This window comes from Halyomorpha halys, unplaced genomic scaffold (assembly GCF_000696795.3).
Source record: "Halyomorpha halys isolate HHAL.00 unplaced genomic scaffold, Hhal_1.1 Scaffold1218.1, whole genome shotgun sequence".
In the NCBI taxonomy this organism is placed as follows: Eukaryota; Metazoa; Arthropoda; class Insecta; order Hemiptera; family Pentatomidae; genus Halyomorpha; species Halyomorpha halys.
Genome location: NW_027106975.1, coordinates 111,557 through 135,523, shown reverse-complemented (window position 1 = coordinate 135,523; position 23,967 = coordinate 111,557). Strand labels below are relative to the sequence as shown.

At 31.6% G+C, this 23,967-nt stretch overlaps 2 protein-coding genes across 2 annotated transcripts in view; one reads left to right on the top strand and one right to left on the bottom strand.

Moving 5' to 3' along the window:
• The first annotated feature begins 97 nt into the window (after positions 1 to 97).
• On the top strand, positions 98 to 18,351 carry mEFTu1 (mitochondrial translation elongation factor Tu 1). The gene is made up of 11 exons (XM_014433515.3): positions 98 to 252; positions 4,433 to 4,485; positions 6,372 to 6,540; positions 7,998 to 8,164; positions 9,186 to 9,326; positions 10,408 to 10,552; positions 14,878 to 14,991; positions 15,128 to 15,232; positions 15,310 to 15,461; positions 16,806 to 16,951; positions 17,935 to 18,351. Exons 1-11 carry the CDS (start codon positions 213 to 215, stop codon positions 18,128 to 18,130), a joined length of 1,428 nt encoding a protein of 475 aa, XP_014289001.1. The 5' UTR covers positions 98 to 212; the 3' UTR covers positions 18,131 to 18,351.
• Positions 18,352 to 19,896: 1,545 nt separating this feature from the next.
• The window catches only part of pelo (protein pelota), a 9,915-nt gene continuing 5,844 nt past the window's right edge, over positions 19,897 to 23,967 (bottom strand). The window contains exons 6-9 of the mRNA XM_014433484.3: positions 23,665 to 23,887; positions 21,592 to 21,784; positions 21,381 to 21,487; positions 19,897 to 20,142 (exon numbers count right to left, since the gene is read on the bottom strand). Coding sequence (XP_014288970.1) covers positions 20,045 to 20,142; positions 21,381 to 21,487; positions 21,592 to 21,784; positions 23,665 to 23,887 — 621 coding nt within the window. The 3' untranslated portion in view covers positions 19,897 to 20,044. The remainder of the gene's footprint in view (positions 20,143 to 21,380; positions 21,488 to 21,591; positions 21,785 to 23,664; positions 23,888 to 23,967) is intronic.

The following is a 23,967-nucleotide window of genomic DNA, read 5'->3' as shown; positions in this document are numbered from 1 at the left end:
ATATACATATACAGCTTTTTTTAACATGAGTGTAATTAATTAAAATAATTTAATTTCTTTTAAGTATTATATTTTTAATAATAAATTTAGTTTTAATCTGTTTCTAAAATATTAAGCTAACTAATCATTTAATCTATATGGCTTTGACGCAAAATTGATTACACATGTGCGCCGGTATCTTTACTTGAATTTTATTTGTATATTATTGATAAATGGCTTCTGTTCTAACTTCTCGACTAGTATTTTGTAAAGGTATCAACCTAGTTTGCTTCTTTTCATTCTTAATAATTGGCTTCTAAATAAATTTTTATTGTATAACTTTTTGTTTATATAGTTTCCAAACTAAATTCCTATTTGTGTAATAAATATTTTAAAATTTGCTAATTTACTATTCCTATTTGTGTATTATTTCTAATAAGAAGGGAATGGTATGAATGAATACATGTATTTCATCACCTCAAGTAATAATGTGGTCAACTGTTTTGGGGCTCTTTCCCCCCCCCCATCTTCTTTTATTAAATGCTGTTTATTTTATAATTATTGTTGCAAATTGGCCCATTTGTTATGTTTGTTTAATTGTACTGTACCTTTAGAACTATCCGAAGCTTTGATCAGTATAGAAGTTATTTAGGAGGACTTCAGTTAGTATTTCTAAATATTGTGATTGAATATCAATAGGTGCATTATATTATTAGTACAATTAGATTGAGCCTGTGTATAAAGTACCAAAGTACTTTCTAAGGTTGTCTGTATGCTAATGTCTGTCTGGATCATAAACCACCATTATTACTGGTTTAATTGAATCACTGTTGAAGACTTATAATCACTCAAGAAATAAACATCCAACAGATTGATTTTAGTTGAGGTTGAGTCCCAAATTCACATATACAGGGATCACTTTACAGTGCCAGATTATAACTGATAGGTTATACAAATATGAGTGAGCTTATGCCCACTTAGAGTAATGCTTCAGAATTAGTACTACCTATTCTTTAGGAAATAAATTAATGAATGAATGAATATAAACATTTTGTCCATTAGTTCCCCAGATATGGTTTAACTGAATTGAAGTCGATGATTCTGCTCCTAACTCATACATTGGTGGATTAAATTCAATAACTTGTAGATTATTTGAATTTGAGAGTATTAGGCAATTAATAAACATCATTTTTATAGAATTTTTTCTTATTAAATGTTCTAAATTGTTTTTGAAAAGTAATTAAAAGTATAACCAACACAATCTCTAAAAAAACCAACTGGTGCTATTGTCCATCATAATCATTATCATAAATATTAACACACAGTGTTAACAGTAACTAACTACTGTGGTTTATTACTTGATTCTTCAATAACATTTGTTTCCAACTCTTAAGCAATCACTGTACGAAATTTTGGAGCTGCATATTGCTGCTTAAGAAAGGTCTTAACAAGTCAAAATTAGTTCTGGATATTATTATGGCCATGCCAGGCCTCTACTACCAACTTCCTCAGTTTCCCATTCACAATCTAAGATTTTTTTTAAATATAATTTTAGTGTTTTTAGTTTAAGCACTTGGTATTACTCTTTATTACTGTTCTCCAAGTACTTGTGAGCATTTAAAGATATGTCCTGGCACTCACTGTATAACTGAGGTGCATATTGATTTTGTTTCATTAATTTCGGTTTGTCATTTCCATATTTTGGTCCAAAAAATATCTTCTATTCCTGCTACAGATATTATGTAGATTAATCCACCTTATTTTCCCAATTAATTCGGCACTGAATACAAGATGGAAGTATGGTGATAAATGTATAATTACATGTCAAAAGTGATCAATTTTAAAGTATTATTATTTATTAATTTATTCTACCTCTACCCCTAAGGGTCATTGGTTGTTTAAATGGCAATCACTATATTCTTTTGTAGTATTTAGTAGCTTTTAAAAAAACATAATTTTCTATTTCATTTTCTTGGTCTTGAATGATCTCATCCATGGTTGTTACTATCATGAATTGCTTCCTGAGAGCAGCAAAGAGGGGGCACTCCAATAGCAGGTTTTTAACCTTTCTAATGACTCGGCAGTCCATTCATGTTGGTGCTTCTAGACTAAGCAACAAGTAGCTGTGTGAAAATTCACGTTATCCAATACGGAGATGGCTGAGGGTGACCTCTTCTCTAGCTTGACTTTTAACTTTATGTTTTCCACCGAGTGCAATTTTTTTTTTACTTTCAATAGCTTAGCTCCATTTGTTTTCCAATTTTGGTTCCAACTTTCTTGAGCAAAAGTGCGAAACTTGATGTGCCCAGTCTTCTCTTAGGATCATCTCTATAACTGTTACTTCTGGTATATTTTGATGCTGAGCTGAGTTGGCAGCTGCATCAGCTCTCTCATTACTAGTTATACCACACTGTGGGGGATCCATATGAAAATTATCATTTTTATATCCTTCAGCAAATGTATTAAATTTTTAATTTCCTTTATTACAGGATGCTGACTTTTTAACTTATTAATTGCTTTTATGACACTCAAGGAATCCGTTACAATAACGCATTGTCAATTTTAAGCATTGCAAGCGTTCATAAGAGCCTCTTTAATGGAATAGGCTTCTCCTGTGAAGACTGAACTAGCTCCTAGAAGTTTGTAATTCAGTTCTTCTCCATCTGTAACAACTGAACTTCCAACATGGCTCCCAGCCTTTGAAGCATCAGTGTACAGTGTTCTACTATGGTTGCGTCTACTCAACAAATCCAAAAAGTAAATTGTAGTTTGTTCTGGGATCATTGTTTGTTTGGAGGCAGAGGCAAGGAACAAATCTACGGTAACCTTTAGAAAAGTTCAATTTGGTATACAGACATAAGACAGCATCTGAATATAGTTAGGTTCATTCTGAGGTCTGAAATTTTTTTTATGACTGCTTGCTGAAAACTACTCCTTTTAAATGGTTGTGCACCAAAAATGACCTCTTTAAGGGGTGATGTGGGAGCAAAATTATTTAAGCAGCAAATTTTGCCTTAACGTACTATCTTCTCGACTCAAGAAAGGGTTCAGTGCATTCTATGTTTATACTTTTGCTTGATGAAGTTCTATAAACGCCTGAACATATCCGTAATACAGTACTATGCCATACCATAAACACATACTCCGTATTCCAATTTACTCCAAATTAGAGCTCGGTATACTCATAATAAGCGGATGCTGTCAGCTCCCCAATTTGAGTGAGTAAGACATTTGAGGATACCTAGTCTTTTTAAGCATTCTTGTTTAAGATTTTTTATATGATGGGTCCACTTCAAGTTTTTGTCCAGTTGGACTCCTAGATATTTCTATTGCTCTACAAATTAGATGTTGGCCATTCAGGATCTGTAGAACAACCCCTCAGTCTACAAATATGTATGTATGGCTTTAGTTTTACTTATTGAGAAAGTAAAACCAGTACTTCTTGCCCATCTTTCTGTTTTTTGTTAATACTTCATCTAGCTTCCATTCAATAAAATTAAGATATTTACTGTGAGCCAGAAGTACTATATCATCTGTGAATTATATAGTTTTGATAAGTAATTTAAAATTCTTTAATAACAACCAAAAATTAGGTCACATTTAGAGGTGAGCCTTGGTGCGTGCTGTTCTGTGAGACGGGCCGGCGATAAATGAGGCCCTACTGTAACTTGGAATTTTCTTTTTGCAAGAAAATTTACGTCATATGCTCATAATCTCTCCTTAACTCCATAATCACTTAAGATCTGAAGTACATGTTCCCTCCACATGGTATCGTAAGCCTTTTCTAGGTCCAAAAAGACAGCAATCAAATGTTCTTTTTATGAAGATGCCTCTTCAGCTTCACACTGCAGTAACATAATGTTGTACAGTGATGGTTTCTAAGAACAAATTGTTGGGGTAAATAGTTCATTTTGCTCTAAAAAATTAACAAGTCTTGTGTTCACCATTTTTTCTTGTAATTTAAAGAGGCATGGAAGCAATGATATTGGACATAGATTTTAAAGTAGAGTGTTTTTAAAATATTGCAATAAAAGACATTTTTCTTTGAATTCACCTTTCTTAGAAGTACTATACTGCTAGGTTTCTGGCCAAACCACTTTCCTAAGGCGAGTGTGGCCTCCAGGAATAGTATTTTAGGATAGGACATCTATCTTTTACCATAAAGTAGGTATGATTCAGAGACTTGAGGAAAGTAATGTTAGACTCACTGTTCCTGACAACAGGGTCTTCAGTCATCTTATGTCATTCAAGTACATTACAACGAATTGAATATCTTTTGACAACTCAATTCCTTTATATATAATAAATTAATATTTATGATAAGGCATTTTAGTGTGCTTTGATTTATGTTGACTAATTAATAACTAATTATTTCTGACTACATTGTTAAATTTTATATTTTTTATAATATGTAATAATAAGTTTCTTGTATTTATTTAGTTTTTTGTTTTAGTTGCTCAACCACACTGTTGGCAGTCATTTTTCAATCTAACTACTAAGAATGTGGTAAGTATAATAGATAATTTTTTAAGCACTGTAATTGGTAAGCACTTGAAATATCATTAGACCTTCATATTTTTTTTAAAGGCTTAAAACCTTAAGATCACCAGAATTGGGCTGAAGTTAACTACATTTATATTTATATTTAACTACAGGTACAAGTAGTTGGAAAGTATTTGCAAATACAACTTAAATCCCTTTTAGGGACCTTAACTCCTTTTTCCAATTACAGTACTTATAGCTCACAAATACAAACATAGTAGTTTGAAAAAGGAGTTACAAATACAATTCTTAATTAGTAGTTGGAACTGTCGTGACTAGTTAAGATTCATAACTGCAATTATTAATAATTTTTCTCGCACTTCCGAATTAAAATTTACATCACAAATAGATATTTTCTCCTCACCAATTGAGAAACTAACCATCTTTGATCTCTGGATCTCTGGAATTGATCCTTGAAACAGTGGAGCACCCCAACATAAAACTGACCTGTGACAGTCCGACAGGAACAGACTCTTTGTGGATCACTCCTAAGTCTTGAATTTTTGGATGTTTTGGCCAAGTTGAACATAGTGAAAATTCTGCAGCTTTCCTACAGCCCCAATCTAGCTCCTAACGACTTCATTTTGTTTTACAAAATTAAGAAAGACCTGATAGGGAAGTTATTCAATTCTATTCTGGAATTTTTGCTGGTGGCAGCTTTGAAAAGGACCCTTTAAAGTCTTTTGGCCGAAGAGTTCCAGGGAGCCAATGAACAATGGAAAAAGTGCTAGCAGTGGTGTGTTGATGCCCAAGTGTTCATTCATATATTGAAGACTTAATAGTTTACTGTACAAAAATATTAATATTTGGTTCTGAGACTTGTCTTGAAAGCATTATGTATTTACATCTCATTGATAGAATTTTGAAATACATGATTCTAGATCCTACAGTCGAAGGATTGGCCACAAATTCAGGCTAACTTATGCCACACAATCTGGAATAACCCATCCACACGCTTGCCCATTTGTGAATTTGCCATAGGTTTGGCAAATGTGTAACTACTTTTTACTTATCAATCTTCCCCCATAATTTAAAAGATCTAATGCAGGTTACATAATGATAAGGATTCCTCACTTCATTGATTCTTTCCTGATTTTTTTTTTTTTTAAACAACACTACACATTCACCAGTTGATTGGGGCAAATATTTAATAGCCCTGTAATTTTATAGTATTTAAAGATAAAATGGAACAGGTTGGTAAAAAAAATTTCCTTTAAGGTTTTATTTTTCACTGAAGGTTAAATTAAGAACATTTTGATTTTATAGTATTTATTACATTATTAATTAAATTAGTGACACCACAGTAAAAAAAAATATGCGACTCATATTTACTTAATGGTACACTTTTGCATCACCCAAAGAAAACTAAAGAGTATTTGTGTACCAATGTGAAATAGAAATTAAAAACACATTTTAAAATAATTGACAGCACCTCTTATATAGAGGTTATAGTGAAAAATTTGAGATATGTACCTACTTTCCTGTAATGGAAAACATAAAAGTGTCTCCTCCCATTTGTAAGCTAAGTGGAAATCCTATTCTTATGTACTTCCCAAACTAGATCACTGTAAAGCACGCAAAGTTGACTGCATTGTCCTTAATTGAAGTTATCACTTGTCGAGAACACCACAAATCATAATTATAATTTATGGCTTCAGATAACTACTGGTGCCATTTTTTGAATCATTTACACATTTGTCCTAGTACACCCTATGTATAATATTAAATCTATTTTTATCCAAAGTCTTATTAATTCTTTCCCTAGTTTCATTTTTAAACAAAGTTGCTATTATATATAATTTTGATATGCCCTTATTAGTCACATAAGTAATATTCTTATTATTTTGTAGGGGAAGAACGTGAGACTTACCCAGTGTTCACCATCAATTCTATCTATAACTGTTAGGAGTTATGCTGCTGAAAAGAAAGTTTTTCAAAGGAGTAAACCCCATTGTAATGTTGGTACTATAGGTCATGTTGATCATGGAAAAACGACCCTCACTGCTGCCATTACGAAAGGTTATTACTATAAACTGTGTCAATATAAACGTTAACATTTAATTATTTTTTTTGTGATAAGTTCAAATTTTCCAATAAGTTACATTAGTTTATTTTTCAACAGAAGTAAATAATAAGTATAAATTGCATTTATTCATCAACCTATGCATGTGTTTTAGCTACTTCTGTGGGGTGAAACAAATTAAGAGAAGGGGTTAAGAAATTAGCACCTAATTGATTAATACATATTGAAAAAAATATATGTCAGGTTGATATAGTAAAATTTTAATTTTCATTAGGTTTCTTGACAGACATTAAGTGTAATATCATGCTTTCCAAAAGGTGATAGCTTTCAACAAAGTTGTTTTCATGTAGTTTTACTATTTATTTATCTTTACTGTGAAAACAGAAATTTTATCTGACACAATCCCATAACTTACACTGAACATATGTTGGGGTGTTATATTTTAATTTTATGATCATATTTAGATCTTCCCATTTAATGTGGAAATTTTTTTTATTGTTTTATCTAGATTTGTTTGGTGTAAGACTTATCATGTTTTTATTATGACCGTAAGAAATTTTGGTATTTACATATTCCACGCTGAAAGTTTATGATAACCTTCCTTACTTATGCACATGTTTTTAAAATTGGTATTGTTATTTGACTTAAAAAAAAATTTCTCTTCCTTTTTATTTTTTGTATATCAATAAGCAAAGTTGATTGCGTCTCTCTCTGTTAGTAAAAAAATTATGTAATGGTGTAATTGGTCAAAGTTTTAATCCAATTTTGATAAAATTTTTAGGGATTGTGTGGGTTGGATCCTTATTTATTTTCCTTGGCCCACCTATATTTTGAAAATGACCGATTTGGCCCTATTTGGAGGTATGTTGAGGATTAGTGTTGAATGGGTCTGGTATTAATTTCATCAGTTTGTAGACTGCTTTTGGTTGTTATGAATGGGTAAACATATTTCCTGAACACTTATATTTAAAAGTGGGCTGCTCCAATTTGGTGTAAATTTGTTTGAAAGATGAGCATAATTATAAATTTCTTCAACCTTCTTTTGCTTACCAATGTGAAAAACTAATTTTTTGGATAAAACTGTTTCAATAATGGTAGGTCCTGTAGATTTTATCTTAAATGACAAATCATTGACCTTAAATATAGGTCATTACTTACCTACAGAAACAAGAACATTTTCTGAAAAAGAAACTAAGAAAAGGAACTACTGGGAAGAAAAATGTAGAAATAGTAAAGTAGCTATACTGACCCAACTTCTTTCTTCTTTTGATCTGTCTATTAGTTCAGGTTGAAACAATTTTCTAAATTCATCAAAAGAAATTAAAATCATTAGAAAGTATATTTTTGATAAATCGTACTCATGTAAAATTCATTTAGTTATTAAGTGTCTAAAAAAATGGACACAACCAATGACCTTCAATAGTAATTGAACTATTGCTTAAAATTATTTTAGTTTTGGCTGAAAAACAGTTAGCTAAAGCTAAGGGGTATTCGGAAATTGATAATGCTCCAGAAGAGAAAGCCAGAGGTATTACAATAAATGTAGCTCACATAGAATATCAAACAGATAAGCGTCATTATGGTCACACTGATTGTCCTGGTCATGCAGATTATATTAAGGTAAGTTTTTTTAACTCACTATTTATTCTTTTATTGTGTACATTTTACTTTTATATTTCATTTCATTAATTAATAAATTGGAATATAAAAGTAAAATGTACTCAAGTAATTTAACACAAAAATACTAGCTTTGAATACCCACTGGATTATCCTTTTTACAGTTTTGTATAATAACTATTTAAAAAAAAAAATGATTTGAGGATATTCATCTTGAATTAGGAGTGATGGATATGACTAATGATACATATCATCGCTTAATTTGTGTTTAGAGTTGTGCATGTAAAAGGTTAAGTAATGCTGATTTTTGTGTATTGTGAGGACCTACATCATTATGAAAATCAGCAAGATACAAATTGTTGTCCCTTATTTTGTTAAATATCTTTGAAATCCACTCAGAACGAATAGTTTTGAAGATATTTTATATAATAAGAGATAGTTACAAAACTTTTAACTTGTCGGTAAGAAATGGAACTTATTTTGGCCTCAAATTTTAACTAATTTAAAAAAAGAATTTTATAAGGCTTTCTGTAAGGTGTATACTTTTGGAATTATTTAGTAACAATTAAAATATTACAAAAAGCTTGCTGTTTTACCTGTTTAATGTATTTAGTTCATCTTCATCCTCTCTACTACATATAGTGAATTCATAATAAAATTAGGTTTTCCAAACAAAATAAAAAGTGTATGTTATATATTAGATAATAATTCCTTAATTAGATACATTGAGCAAATATAGTATATAATATTGAAATTTCTCTAGAAGTTAAAATACTTTCCCTTAAACCAAATCAGACAGCATTTCTCCCATAAGCAAAACTGCTTTCTGGAATTGGTTTTCATTTTGAAAACTGCTGGTGGACAGGTGGAGAAATTTTTGGTTAAACTTTTTAAAGAAGAAAGATTTTCATCCAGGCTAATTTCTGGTTTCTGTAGTAAATTGGAATAAGGCTTTTCATGTCTATTATACCTTAGTTAATATTTAATCTTGATATGTTGTTACATAAGTCTTTTTTGAACACAGAACATGATAACAGGAGCAGCGCAAATGGATGGGGCTATATTGGTTGTGGCAGCTACTGATGGAGCGATGCCCCAAACGAGGGAGCACCTTATATTGGCTAAGCAGATAGGAATAGACCATATTGTTGTCTTTATTAATAAGGTGAATTAATGTAACTAATTTTTTAGTTAATATCTATTTTGATGAATTAATTATTTAAGAATCTTTAAAATATCTACACTTTTTAAGCTAAGTACAATATAGTGATGATAATAAAACATTTTATGTTATTAATTATCACCATGTTGACAATCAGTTATGTCTTCTTTTTTTTTTTATTTATATTTTCCCTTAAGATTTCTGTTGAAGTCCTTGACAGACTTAGGAATGGATTTGACTGTTTTCATTTCTCCCAGTCACCATACAATAAATGTTGACTGACACTGGTGGGAATTGAACTTACAAATTTTTTGAATTAGGCAAATAATTATTTAGTACCCATTTTTATAAGAATTAATTTAATATAATCCAAATTTATTAGAAAGTCCATGAATATATTTTAGATGTGCAAATAAGCAAATCTCTGTAGTTTACTTCATTATTATAATCACATTTAGTAGAACTTAAGTATTATAATTTTTAGCTACAAAAAGAATTCAATGTAACAGTTTAGTAGTAATGACAGCAAAACTTAAAATAAAAAGTTTAATAGATACAAAATGTTCTCAAATTAATTAATAAATTAAAGATTCCCAAAATACTGAATAGTAATATTAAAAACAATACTACATTTTAAAATTAACTTTCAACCCAGTTATTACAATATACGTAATTGATAAACATAAGTAGTATAATAATTTGTTTTAAAAAAAAACTGTTGAAGATGGTAAAACTAATCTGTCATACTCAATGTATTTTCATTAGTAGCTAATTTTAGTTAGGTTTCTATGACACTAGAGATAGGCCATCCATAACTTGATTTAAGGTTTAATTAGTACCTGTTATAGTCCAATAGGGAGAGAAGTTACACCTTGTTGTTATTAAGCTTTAACAGCCAGGTACTCATTTGATATTTGCCTGCTAGGAGTATCCACAGACCTCTGACTTCTACAACTAATTTGAATTACATGCCACAGCTTGAATCTGGCCGTGGGAGTTGATACTCTAATACCTACCTCACTCCCAAATAATAAATAATACCAATTTAGGTATATATTTGTTTATATTTATTTTTTCTGATTAGGTAGATGCAGCTGATAATGAGATGGTAGAATTGGTCGAAATGGAGATTAGGGAATTAATGGCTGAAATGGGCTTTGATGGAGCTAACCTTCCAGTTGTTAAAGGTTCAGCTCTTAGTGCTCTCGAAGGGAAACAACCAGAAATAGGTATGAGCTATCTTAAGATTAGCAAACCTTTTCAGGTATAATATTTATTATATTCTATATTTATGAGATTGTTATCTATATACTGTGTCTACCTCTAAATAAATTATCAGTATTTATCCTACACGATTACTGATCATAACCAAAACAACATAAGTCAAATGGAAAATTGACATTAAAATTGAAATTGGGCAACTAACATTTAATTGAATCATTTGTTCAATGTTAATTAAACGTAAATATCACTTTTAATAGAAGGAAGATGATCTGGGTGTGGTGAAAATACCTTGAATAGTAAATAAACTATTTTATAATTAAAATAACGGTAGTTTAATCGGGCTTTAAAACAATAAATTAATGGTTGCTTTACTTTTGGTTTACATAAATCAGGTTGAGTATTACCTTTTTCTACCTGTGGTACTTTAAACTTACCATGGAATACTTATCTCGTTATTGTGAATTATCCATTCTATATGGTCCTACTAGATAAATATCCGGTAGTGAGGGGCCTCTTCAGCACTGTTGGAATGGCACAAGTACAATTACCTTCACTGGATTTAAAAAAAACTTAATGTAGTCTATCAAAACCTTTCTACTTTATATATATATATTTATATAGGTATTATCTTCATCATATCTATTCTTTTAATTTTATCGAGTCTCTCTCTCTCTCTCTCTCTCTCTCTCTCTCTCTCTCTCTCTCTCTCTCTCTCTCTCTCCTCCCTTCTTCCCCTCTCACTCCCTCTCCCTCTTTTTACTATTTGAGTTATTTTGACCGCAGCCAGACCATCTTCCTTTTATTAATTACACACAGTCAATCATCAACAATCTTCCAAAATAACACGTTTATATGCATTCAAATTATGTCTTATAATAAACTTTATTAAATATAAAAATTCTAAACAAAAATCATTTTATTTAATTAATAGGATGAAAATATCTTTTGTTTATATGACAACATTTAGGCTCTCTTAAACCAAGGTTATAAACTTTGATATATAACCTTGGTTTTAACAAAGGTTAAAATAAAATTACCTAATTTATTTTAACAATTAGCTTTTTAATATGCTTAATTTCAGGTGTCCACTGTAGAGATGTTTTCCTGTATTTAATTTTTTTTATCTATTATAAAACATAAAAATATTGTGTTAAATTTGGATGGAATAAATATTTTTGTAACATTATTTATAATGATTTAAGATCATATTTTTATCCTACTTTATTTTCGCCCAAATGATTGAATATCTTTTTAAATTAATAGATTTAATGGAGATGCACAGAATTTTTTAAAAATATTTTTCCACGATTTAACAAAAAAATGTTCTCTCAATTTTTTTATTTATTTTCAAAACCTCTTTATTTTTCATTTAAATTCAAAATACCAATAATATATATATATATATATACAAAATACAAATTATATCTTTGTTTGCTGTATGGCATTATAAGAATAATTACAATGTCCGCTGAAGGCGGGTATACACTGATGGTATAATAACTGGAGGCTAACAGAGAATGGAGAGGGACCATTACGGCTAGTGGTGGTGGTGTGGTGACTTCAAGCTGCAGAGCCTGGAGTCCTTCTCTCGGCGAGGACGTCTACCAAGGGGACACTAACACTGCTTTGCCAGCTCTCAGGTCTTGTTGGAGGGGCGATCTCTCTGAAAAGCGGGTTGGGACAGGCCTTCAGCCCATCAAAAAATTTGATGTGCCTTCGGCCTATATACTCCGGCACACAGGGAAGCTGGAGTTCCTAGTGAATGGTGGTGTTTCTGGCCCTATGTAGAGTTGTTCCACGGACGATTCGCCGGAGGACGGAATTCTGATATCTCTGCAGCTTTTCAAGCATGGTTTGGTAGAGGTGATGCAGCAGGGGTGCACCATAGAGCAGAATCTTGGCGGATTATCGTCTTGAAGATTTGCAGCTTCAGCCTTAGTGAGAGTTGCGGGGATTTCAGGAGATGGAAGAGCCTGTAGCTCTTCTGGCGGGCCAGCTTAAGTCTCTCCTGAACGTGACTGGTGAAGGTGAGGTGCCTATCCAGTGTGACGCCTAGGTAGAGAATGGAGTTGGAGATTCGCTGGTCGACTTCATCCACTTTGAAGGTGGTAGGCAATGGCTTCTTTTCTTCTTCTTTTTGGAACGACATCACGATGGCATCCGTTTTGCCGGGGTTCACCCTAATCCCAGTACTTTTAAGGGCATTAGTGATGGTGGTTGCAGCTTCTTGAGCGTGGGTTAGGGCTGTCTTGGCATTAATGCTGGAAGCGTAGATGCCGATGTCGTCCGCATAGGCTGCTACCACTGCCTTTGGGTGTTCAATGGCTATTATAGGTGCCGTAAAGACGTCAAATAGTACTGGACCTAGTACTGATCCCTGAGGTACTCTACAGGTGATGGGGACTGGAGAGGAGAGACTCTCGCCAACCCGTACGACGAGGGATCTTCCACTGAGGTAGCTTCTGATGAGTTGGCATAGGGTGGCTGGAAACTCTTGAAGGCTTGGCTGCTATCTAGTGAGATGAAGGCCATCGGACAGTTTTTCTTCATCTGCCCTATGGTGTGCGCTTGGAACTTCGCCAGGTGGTGCTCACAGGTGACTCCCCGTTGGAATCTGGTTTGCTGTGGTGGGATGACATTTTCTCTGCAGTGTTCCATCAGGTGGTGGTTGATGAGCCGTTCAAACACCTTACTCATGTGCGAGAGGAGGCTGATTGGACGGTAGTGCTCGATCGAGTCTCCCTTCTTCCCCAGTTTGAGTAGAGGCACTACAATAGCACGTTTCCATGTGGTGGGAAAGTACAAAATCCGCATGCATGAGTTAAAGATGTTGAGTAGAGTGGCTTTACCCTTCCTAGTAAGCATCTTCATGAGTACATACGGGATTCTGTCCAGTCCTGACGCCTTGTTCCGTTTGACGCTTCGTAATACAGACTCTAGTTAGTCTAATTCGTAATTCCCAATATGAGGTGTATCCAGGGAAGAACAGTCAGAGAGAGGTGGAGAGCATGGTATCAGTCAACGCCACCACTGATGGTCTATACTGCTGCAAGAGGATTTCCATTTCGGCCATCTTCGATTGAAGGTCTCCGATATTATTTATAGTTGAGGACGGTGTGACGCTGGTCCATCATCTTAGTCATGGTGTTGAGGAGGGTCATCACCATCGTCAACATTTGGTCCATCCTGGAGCACATTTTCTCCATGAGGGCTGTGATTGTTGAGGTCTCCAGGGTCTGGACTGGTTTCGGCTGGGGAGTCGTAGGTGGTTGTGGTTGTGGAGCCAGAATCTGCTTCAGTGATATAAGCGATACCACTGGTGCGATTAAACTGGTGGGGGAGGCCTGGGTTTGGGCTCTTCGACGGTTAATCCAAGGAATGTGTTATCATCCCTGAGTTGAAACTCAGTCTTCTGTTGCCTGGCTGATGGGCACGGTTTAAACCAGTTTCTACTGCTATCAATCTCCCATTCTTTTTCTTCATTCAGTCTCTTGGCTCCTCTGTGTTCCCCAAGATCCATAGGGGTGTGGACTGCTGCTTCTCTAGTGGTGGCTGAGTGTGCCATTAGGTTGCGAGTGGGCCATGGTTGATTCCGGCGGAGAGCTGACTGAAGCTGGCAGGCTGCAAGCAGCTGGCTGTGGCCGCAGTGCTGACTAAAGTCTAACGAAGTACTCTAAACAAACCCTTGTCTAGATAAGGTAATAAACCACTAACCTGTCCACTAACTAAAGGTCCAGGAGTCTCTGCAAGAGCTTTCGACTGGAGACACACAGATAACTGAGGAACAGCAAGCAGCAAACAGGAATTCAGGAATTATAATATTCTTGGAAGTTGGATAACAACAGGAGAGCTAACCTTAACTTTACCTAAAACTGTTATCAACACGGTTGCTAGGTCAATTATTAGGGGTTCTCTCAATGAAAATATAAAATGATTAAGTAACATATTACGTGCTCATTTTCTATGAGTAAGAATCTATTTTCATAATGCATGATAATTGCAAGTTCAATTTTTTGTTTTTAATTATTATTTAATGCCACCAAAATAAGATTGATAAACAGGATTTATGATGAATAAACAAATCTACAAAAGAACAACCTCAAAATTTTTCATCACATTGTGATTTATATTGTTATATTTTAATAAAAAACTAAATGATCAAATAGGTGTTCAAAGAAAATAATATTACAATAATTAAAATAAATCTACGAAAAAAAGAAATTATTTCAGTAGGGTCCCTTTAAAGTATTACAGTTTATAGTTATATACATACATCCCTACATAAAATATAAATGTTACAATTAATTTAATGAAACTTTCCATTTTCTAGGTGCAGAAGCAATTTTAAAGTTATTGGATGAGATTGATAATTACATACCCACTCCAGTTCGAGAACTTGATAAACCTTTCCTTTTGCCTGTTGAAAATGTTTACTCAATTCCAGGTGATTATTAAGTTGAAAGACAATAGATTCAGTTGTGTAAACATCATAAATCAATCATTGCATTAATTCTTCATAGTATGTATTTGTAAGATCCTTTTAACTCATTTATAATGTTAATTTTTTTCTCTTATGTAAGGAAGGGGAACAGTTGTAACTGGAAGGTTAGAAAGAGGAATAATTAAAAAAGGGAATGAAGTTGAATTTCTTGGATTTAGTAAATCAATCAAAACTACAGTCACTGGTCTGTATATTACTTCACTTATGTACTGTTATTTAATAGGTATAGTGAATAAAACTAAAATTGACTTACATTTGTAGGGATAGAAATGTTTCATCAAATTCTTGAAGAAGCACATGCTGGTGATCAACTTGGAGCTCTCATTCGTGGAGTAAAAAGAGAAGATATTAGAAGGGGTATGATCATGTGCAAACCAGGTTCAATGACATCACAGGATAATTTTGAATCACAGGTTATTGCCATTTGTTTATCTTTTTCAGTATTTTAGATGTGGTAATTTATGACTGGCTGGGATTGGTTCAGCTCTGTAGAAAACTCAGCGTTGAGGCGAGGGGTGTTTCATTGGTAAAAAACCAACCTCTTTCTCAGAGTTATATGTTCGCTGGTTTGAGTTAAAATAAAATGGAGGGCCTGAAATAAATATCAAATCCATACAATCACAGAAGCGATCTGGGATTAGAGCCTTAAAACATGGAGGAAAAGAACTAACACTGAACTTGCAGAGACTGGTCAGTCAATATTTCATGATATGAAGGCCAGGAGGTTAAAATTGGCTGGACTTGTGGCTCAAAGCAATCCATCAGGACACCTCTACACTACAATGAATGCCAAAGTTGGTAGGAGACCACTTGGGAGGTAAAAAAACCAGTAGGATAGACAAAATTATTTTGAAATTGATTAAGATGCGAAAGAACTGCATAAACCAAACTGGAAAGCAGTAGCCCAAAATAGGCAGGCGTGGAGAAGGCTGGTTCTAAAAAGTCTGTAGAGCCGACTGAAAAAAAACAACATATATATGAATAATGATGGATTTTAAATAATGTTAATTTAAAAGTAAAAAATAAATAGGTATTAATTAAATTGATAAAAATAAATCAAGCACTATAATCGTGTAAACAAGAAAAATGTCATAATTAATGTTGATGATTAAAATTATATAATTTTGTAAGTAAGTAGCTATTTTATTAATTTTTAAAGGAAATTGATAGGATATTAATTTGATAAATATTTTTGTTTTAAAGAGTGTTGACTTGGGCTATTAGCCTGCTTTGGACAAAACTGTTTTAGTGAATGTGACAAATCAATTACAAGGTATGTTAGAAGAAATATTAGTGTTATGTGTGAGGGAACTATATGCTAATAATATGAAAATTTTAGGTTTTTTCCTTGATAATGGTCTAAGGGCCGAAAGGTGAGAGAGAAAATAAACTATGTTGGGAGTATAGGATCAAATAAAATTGTGTTGTTATTGAAGTTAACCAGTCTCAAACTATTAACAAAAAATATATTGCATTAGAAAATAATAGAGACTTTATATTTAAATTCTTTCCTTCACTTCAATAAAGATTTGGGTTTGTTCGTAGTAAATTAGAGTTTTGAAAGGGTTCAAGTGGAGGGATGTTTGTGGGCACCAATAGTTAGTGGTGTCAGCTTTCAACCTTTCTGTGCCCTAAACCTATTTTTTATTATTTTTAGTAATAATTAATAGATTAACTTTGTTAACATAACTTTTGTTATGTTATTTATAAAAAAAAAGTAATTATTTATTTTTTTAAAGCTAATTGTATATTTTCAGGTTTATTTGTTGACTAAAGAAGAAGGTGGCCGATCTAAACCAATTATTCCTTTTATGCATGTACATATGTTCAGTAAAACATGGGACTGTGCTGTTCAAGTTAATATTCCTGGAAAAGAAATGGTTATGCCTGGAGAAGATGCTAAGTGAGCATTATCATTTATAATATTATGACATATTTTTGTAATTATATATATAAATATCTGCCCTCAGCACTTACACACAATTAATGGTAAATTTCTGCTTAATTTAGCACCTTTTTATTTGAACATTTTGAATTACTGTATAAACCAGTCTTTGACAAGAGTACCTTTACCTAGATATGTTGAAGAATACAAATATAATAGTAATAAAATCTGTTAAGAACAGGTTTTGAAATTTAGTTGAGCATTAAGCTCCATCCTAATTTTTTTTTTTTACCTCTGTGTAGTTGACATCTTAGCAGTATTTTAGACTTGCCATCTCCAAAAAATTAAAGTAGTACTAAGTAAATGTTTTGTTTTTTTTATTCACAGACCTGCTTAACTTGTTCATTCCATCTATGATGTTTCAATTTGCTGATTTCGAAAAAAATAAATAAAATGTATTTATTATCCCCTTGGTTGCTGGCTAAAAGCTGAGTTTGCCAGTTTTCAAGTTTATACCACACCTGGAAGTAGGTCAGAATTCGTGCTGATGAACCATTGAGGGAGACTCACTCTCACTCCTTGTGTGTGAATGAAAGAGTCACACCAGGGGTTGTGTAGTATTTAGATTCAAAATGTAATGTCCTCGCAATTACACAAAATTTGATGCTCTAAAACTTTTATAAGAAATATTTTTAATTTGGAGCAGTTATTATTAAGTCTCTACTTTGAATTCCTTGACAAAATTGGTGAAAATCATTGTTTTTAGGCACTCATTTGAAGCATAATTTAATGTCCTTTAATTAATTATAGAATAAAGGTTTCAGTAGGGTATTCCATTTATAAGTTCTTTTCCATTAACTTGAAAAATTAGGGGTCTTCTCAGTATGATTTGTATATCTCAGTATCACATTAACTAAAATTTTAACTAATTTATTGAATTATATTTTGATAATCTTTTTCTCTGGACTTATTATTAGTTTATTGTAATTTGTTTATTTCAGGTTGGAACTAAAACTTATTAGACCAATGGTTCTTGAAAAGGGCCAAAGGTTCACCTTAAGGATAGGATCAACAACAGTCGGAACAGGTGTAGTTACCAATGTGCTCCCGCTTCTGTCAGAGAAAGAGAGGCTTCTTTTGACTGAAGGAAAGAAGAAGAGAGAGAAGGCAATGGCTGCAGTTAGTGGCAAAGCATAGTAGAAGTATTGTTATGTTAAATGGCTGGTGAAATATGGTAGTTTCTTTTGTTTTGTTTCGTTAACGTAGTTGATAAGTTATTAAATTTTGTCAATATGTTATAGCTTTAAATAAATCACATGTGTAAGTAATCCGACTGTAAATGTACACTTATTTTATATTTCTTCTCAAAGAATAAATAGTTAGTGTTGTTTTTTAAAAATATATTGAAAAACAAAACATATTTTTATATTTCTTTCTCCCTTTTATGATCTAGATATGTTGAAGAATACAAATATAATAGTAATAAAAAAGATATATATGTATCAAATATCTGGTGTATCCATTCACAAATATGAATTTCTTGTCCACTTTGGTTACTATCTTCTATACAAAAATTGTTTAGATTAGGATTTTTGTATCTGTAGTTCAGTTCTTAGAAAATTTATTGATCTTTCAAAGAAGTGTTCTATATACATGTGTGTGGTAAACTATATGTTGTATAGTTTTCAAATACTTACCTATAAAAACGTGGGTACTAAGTTTCAGGTTATACAGTACATCTCAGTTAGTATATATATATATATATATATACCATGAAAAATGTACCTATTGAGTCATGCACAAATGAAGTTTTATTTTCTCATAACCTTGTGCTTTTCCATGGAAATTTATCGTATAAATGAAAAATTTAAGAGGTCTAGCCTTAAAGAGGAGTTTTCTCCTTAGATTAAAACCATTAGCCTTTTATTATATAGGAAAAGAAAACCTCCTTTTTTTTTACTATTGTGTACAGGTTGCCTGATTTTGATACTCATTGAAGGTTGAAACCCTACAAAACAAAATATTTGACTTAATTATATTACAATTTTTACTAAATCTCAACCCATTAGCCATTTTCAAACTATAGACTCAATAAGTTTTCATGTCAAAAAAACATAATTTTCTTAAAATTTAGAAAAAGATTTAAATATTTTAATATTAGCCTTACAATATTTGTTTTTGCAACCATTTGGTCATGTTCGTAAAATTTGTTTTTAACATTGGTAAAATAATCCTTTCCCTTTAGCTAATTATCAAATTGATATTTATATTAATCCACTTATAATGGGCACTGCCAAAATGATATAGTTAAATTTTTCTTTTAACTCATCATTTAAGGCCTTACATTATTTAAATTAGAAGAGAACAACTTAATATTTTTTTAACATCTAGAACAATATTTTTTTGACCACTCCTTCCTTTTTTTCTGCACAAGTTGAATAATCACTTCAATGTCCTTGCTAACTTTTACTCAGTTGATTTCATTTCCAATTTGGATTATCATTATATACAATTTTAATTGATATATTAGTGATATTAAAAAACAAAACTATCTTCTCTAATGGTCAAGAACGGATGGAGGGGCTTTAATTTATGATTTGACAAGTTGGAAAATTTGAGAACCTACCTACTTCACTGCAAAAAGTATTCAGAAAGGTTATGCTGAAAATTTCTTATCAATGCTTAGGGAAGGTCAGTTTCCGAAAATTGTTTAGGAAAAAATCTAATTTCAGGGAACACTCTCCAGATCTCCCATAAGTTGGAAAATACAGCCATAATTGTAGGAGAATATCAAATTTTAAACTTTTTTCAAAAATACCTAAAGTGCGCATATTAACAATTATATAAATAAATATTTCATTGATTTATGTCCATAATGAATAGCCAGATAACCATCAGCATTACTTTTATATGTAATTTTATGGGAAGAGCAACAGGAAGATTTTTTTTCTTTTTCAATAAAATTAATTTGCTTGTATTGTTTATTTAATAAATAAAAACCAGACATAGAATGTTGCATATATTGTTGATTACCTTATTAAAACAACATAAAGGATGGAAGAAAATAACATATAATTGATAACAGATTAATAAATAAATTGACAATAGAATTCAATTTTCTGAGCCTGAATCACTTTCAGCCTCTTCATCCTCAAGATCTGGCATCGGAAATCGGAGAATAGCAGCAACACCAGTTAATTGCATCAGTTCTGAAACAATGTTTATAAAAATATAAGTATTAAAAAGTTGCTTAGTTCCTCTTTCACCTAAGACTTATGATACCAAGAAATGATGTAGAATTTTTGGGTACAAATACAATATGTTCTCTTTTAAAGAACTAAAGTCTGATAAGTTAAATTAAATTATGGATCCACATTGGAAGAAGATAATTGATCGTATGAAGTTGATTATAGGAAGATAGTCCGGGTAGCGGTCAATAAAGGTATCAAAATAGTAAAAGAAAACTATTTATTATTACTGAACATTTCGCCCTACTTTGCAAGGCTTTGTCAGGGCTAAATGAAAAACAAGATACAAACATTGTAAGAATTGACAAAATCATATAGAGAGCATACGAAAATAAAATAAATAAAATTTTGTTTTGTTAATGAAATATACAAAAGAAATAATAATATGGTAAAGATGAGGTATAAAATTCTCAGGTATAAAATTTTCCCACTTTTTTGCTGACCCTCAAAAAGGGTAAGATTTTTTATAAGATTATAAGACAGGTGTCTATGTAAAATATATATTTAGACCTACCTCTTTACCATATTTATAACTAGTTCTAATGAATATTTTTCTATAATTTATTACTCTAGTTCTGTATTTAGAATTCTATCACACCTGACTGTACCTATTAGTAACTAGTTTCTAGTCCTCCAATATCTAGTCTTCCTTAAATTTTTCTTATTATTTCTTTTACAAATTTTATTAAAAAAAAAACAAAAAATTATTTATTTTATTTTAATACATTCTTAGTAAATTTATTTCAATGTTTTTTTAATTCTTACAATGTATATATCTTGTTTTAGCTCTGTGCAAAGTGGGGTGGAATATTGGTTAACAATAAGTGGTTTTCCTTTACTATTTTATACCTTTACTGACAGCCACCCGGCTACTTTTCTGTTTTCCTAAAATTTAATTATGGATCAATATAAGTTTTAGTTGAAATTAAAATTTGATTGATTTTATTAATTAAAAAGAATTATCACAAACCATTCAAGATAAAAACATAAGTTTGTATGGTAAAACTTATTTAAATTTTTAAAAATTTACCATAAAAATAAAAAATTAACCTTTCAACTAGCCACCATTATGTAAGAAATAGAAAAGTGGAGTTCTTTCATAGAGAAAAGTAAACACTAGTTTCATGAATTTGATGGTAAAAACTTTGGTTTTTAGTTAAATCAACAATTTTTAATTTGAACAAACAAAATTCTCTTACGTTCTCCTGATACATGCATGCTAGAGAAGATCTTGACGTCACCACCAAATTCTCTAACACTGTCCACCAAAGCAACATATCTTTTCCTCTGTTGTACATCATTGCACCTAAAATTCCAACCAAAGTAGAAAAATAAAAAACTATTAGATTTTCAAATAAACTATTAATCTTTTTAGCTGAGAGAACTATATACAAATAGTTTTCAGTTTACCTGAAAAGGTTGTCAGAAACAAGAAGAGTTTCAATAGCCTGTCCTTCACAAGCTAGCTCAACTTGCTTGATTCCATAAAAAGCTTTGGCAGGTTCTGTTTGTAAAGTTGAATAAAATGTTTCTAATGCCTTAACTTCTCCTAAGGCTTTAGTATCTGCCATTTTTGCCATAACTGATGGCTCAACTAAGATCTCTTAGAACAAAATAATATAATGAAAATTATTAAATTGAATTTTTTTTCCATAACAATTTACCTTTTGAAATAATATTAACCTAAAAAATCTATATAACAATAGCAATGATCCCAAACCATTCCTTTACCAACCCAATAGTTAATTCCATTCCATGTTCCAGTTTAATTATTATTTTTCATTTATTGATGAAGTCCAAGATCATTATGATATTAATATTCCAACACAATTTTTTTTTTTCTGAATCTATTAATATAGAACTCAGTCCCATGAACTAGATGTCAATGAGTCCTCTATCTAGTTTTAGTACTACAGAGCACAGAGGGATAATGCAATAAATTATGTTTGCAAAATTTTTAATATTGGTAGATATATACTTTCTTTGATGTGCCAACCATTTTGGATAAGTTTGAACCAACTAAGAACTATTTTGACCTTGATTAGGATTACATTTATATGAATCCAGCGACTTGACCAATGAACCATATAAATAAGTTTTGAATTTTTATCAGGTTTAGAAAACAATAAAATGAAAGAAATTTAACACACTAGTATTACTTTACTATTTGTTATTAGGATTCAAAATTTAAGATATAAATATGGACTAAGGCATTGGGTGATATTTTATGAAAAATTATATATTTTTGCTTTTAACAATAAAAGGTCAGCGAACCCTAAGATTCAATGCTGATACCACCAAACACTGTCTACATACACATACAGTCATCCATACATGTCTGTACACACATACATACCATCCAAACCAAAATCTACCGGAGCAGTTCTAATGCAATCCTTCCACCTACACTTCGGTCTACCCCTCAGACATTTTCTACGGGTTCAGTGTTAACATTTTAGAGATCTATTTGTTACTAATGTTCGTGGCCATGTTAAAGTACGCCTGGTTTCCATCAGGCTTGTTGACGGAAAGAGAGGTATTTGAAAATGTCAACACACGATGTTCCACAAGAAATACAAAGCAGCAGATGCATATGCAACATTACTGCACTAATTTGATGCGCAAGATGCTTTTCAAAATTATGATTCATTTGCTTTTATAACAAGTTTCACCATTGTACAGACAATGAGGGGTTAGAATCTGGTCAAATTTTTATACTAATACTGTTAATCTGATAAATGCTTTAATAATTGTTTCTTTTCACAATTTACTGTTTTCAGGCATGATTAACTCGGAATTAAAGGTATTTTCTCCTGATTATCTTGCAAAATGCTTTTATTGTTTTGTAATAAATATTATTCTGTACTTATACGAATAATAATGACAAATAAAACTATTATTAGATTTCTAGCCATTAAAGATATTTCATTTCCAATTTATTTAAACTCCAATATGTATCTTTATATTTAAAAATAGACATGAAAAAAATAAAGTTATTCACCCTCCACGGACTCCAACCCGGCTACTAATGGCGAGAAACACCAATCCGTTGCTGCTATCCTAAACCCATTACATGTAATCGTTTGCTACAGAACCAAATTTAACGACTGAATTGCATTTTCAATTGCAAATATCTAAACAATTATTAAATAGAGGGCCCTATAACCATATATCTTCATCAACAGGGAAATTACATCTACCATCCTATTTGATATAATTTGAACTAAATCCGTGACCTAAGACTTTGCACTCTCCTTGTTAATGTGGTGTGAGTTCCACTCTCCGTATTCTTATGGTGAACTATTGAAATAAAATAGAAAGAAATGAACCCTTAAAGAATGCATGTTTGAAACTAATTACATAAGTTTCAAAAGACACCTACTTGAAAACAAATAATGGCCTAATAATAACTAATGTTTTCTTAGAATATGATTAGGTTATTATTATATTCCACAAGTAACCTAGATATTACATAATACCAACCTTTTAGGGAATGTTTAAAACCAGACGATGAATGGACAAGAAGAAACTTAGATTTATTTTCAATGAGTAGTTTGATGTCATTTTTAACAGCTTCTTGAAACATATATTCAAAAAACTGATCTCGAACAAATCCTGGACTGGCTATAAGCACACATTTAACAATATCAAAGTTGACATGCCGAAGAATTGCTTGCATCAGACTATCATAAAATCTTGCTAATCCCTAAAATAAAAAAATAAATAGATTCAAATAAAATGAAACCATAAAAAAACAAAGTATTTCTTTTTATTATTTATTTGATC

Bases quoted from the DNA above. Each gene is read 5' to 3' on its own strand.
- mEFTu1 (XM_014433515.3), top strand. From the start codon at position 213: ATGGCTTCTGTTCTAACTTCTCGACTAGTATTTTGTAAAG. The intron at 14,992-15,127 runs GTGATTATTAAG...CTCTTATGTAAG, and splicing joins AAATGTTTACTCAATTCCAG to GAAGGGGAACAGTTGTAACT. The intron at 15,462-16,805 runs GTTATTGCCATT...GTATATTTTCAG, and splicing joins AGGATAATTTTGAATCACAG to GTTTATTTGTTGACTAAAGA.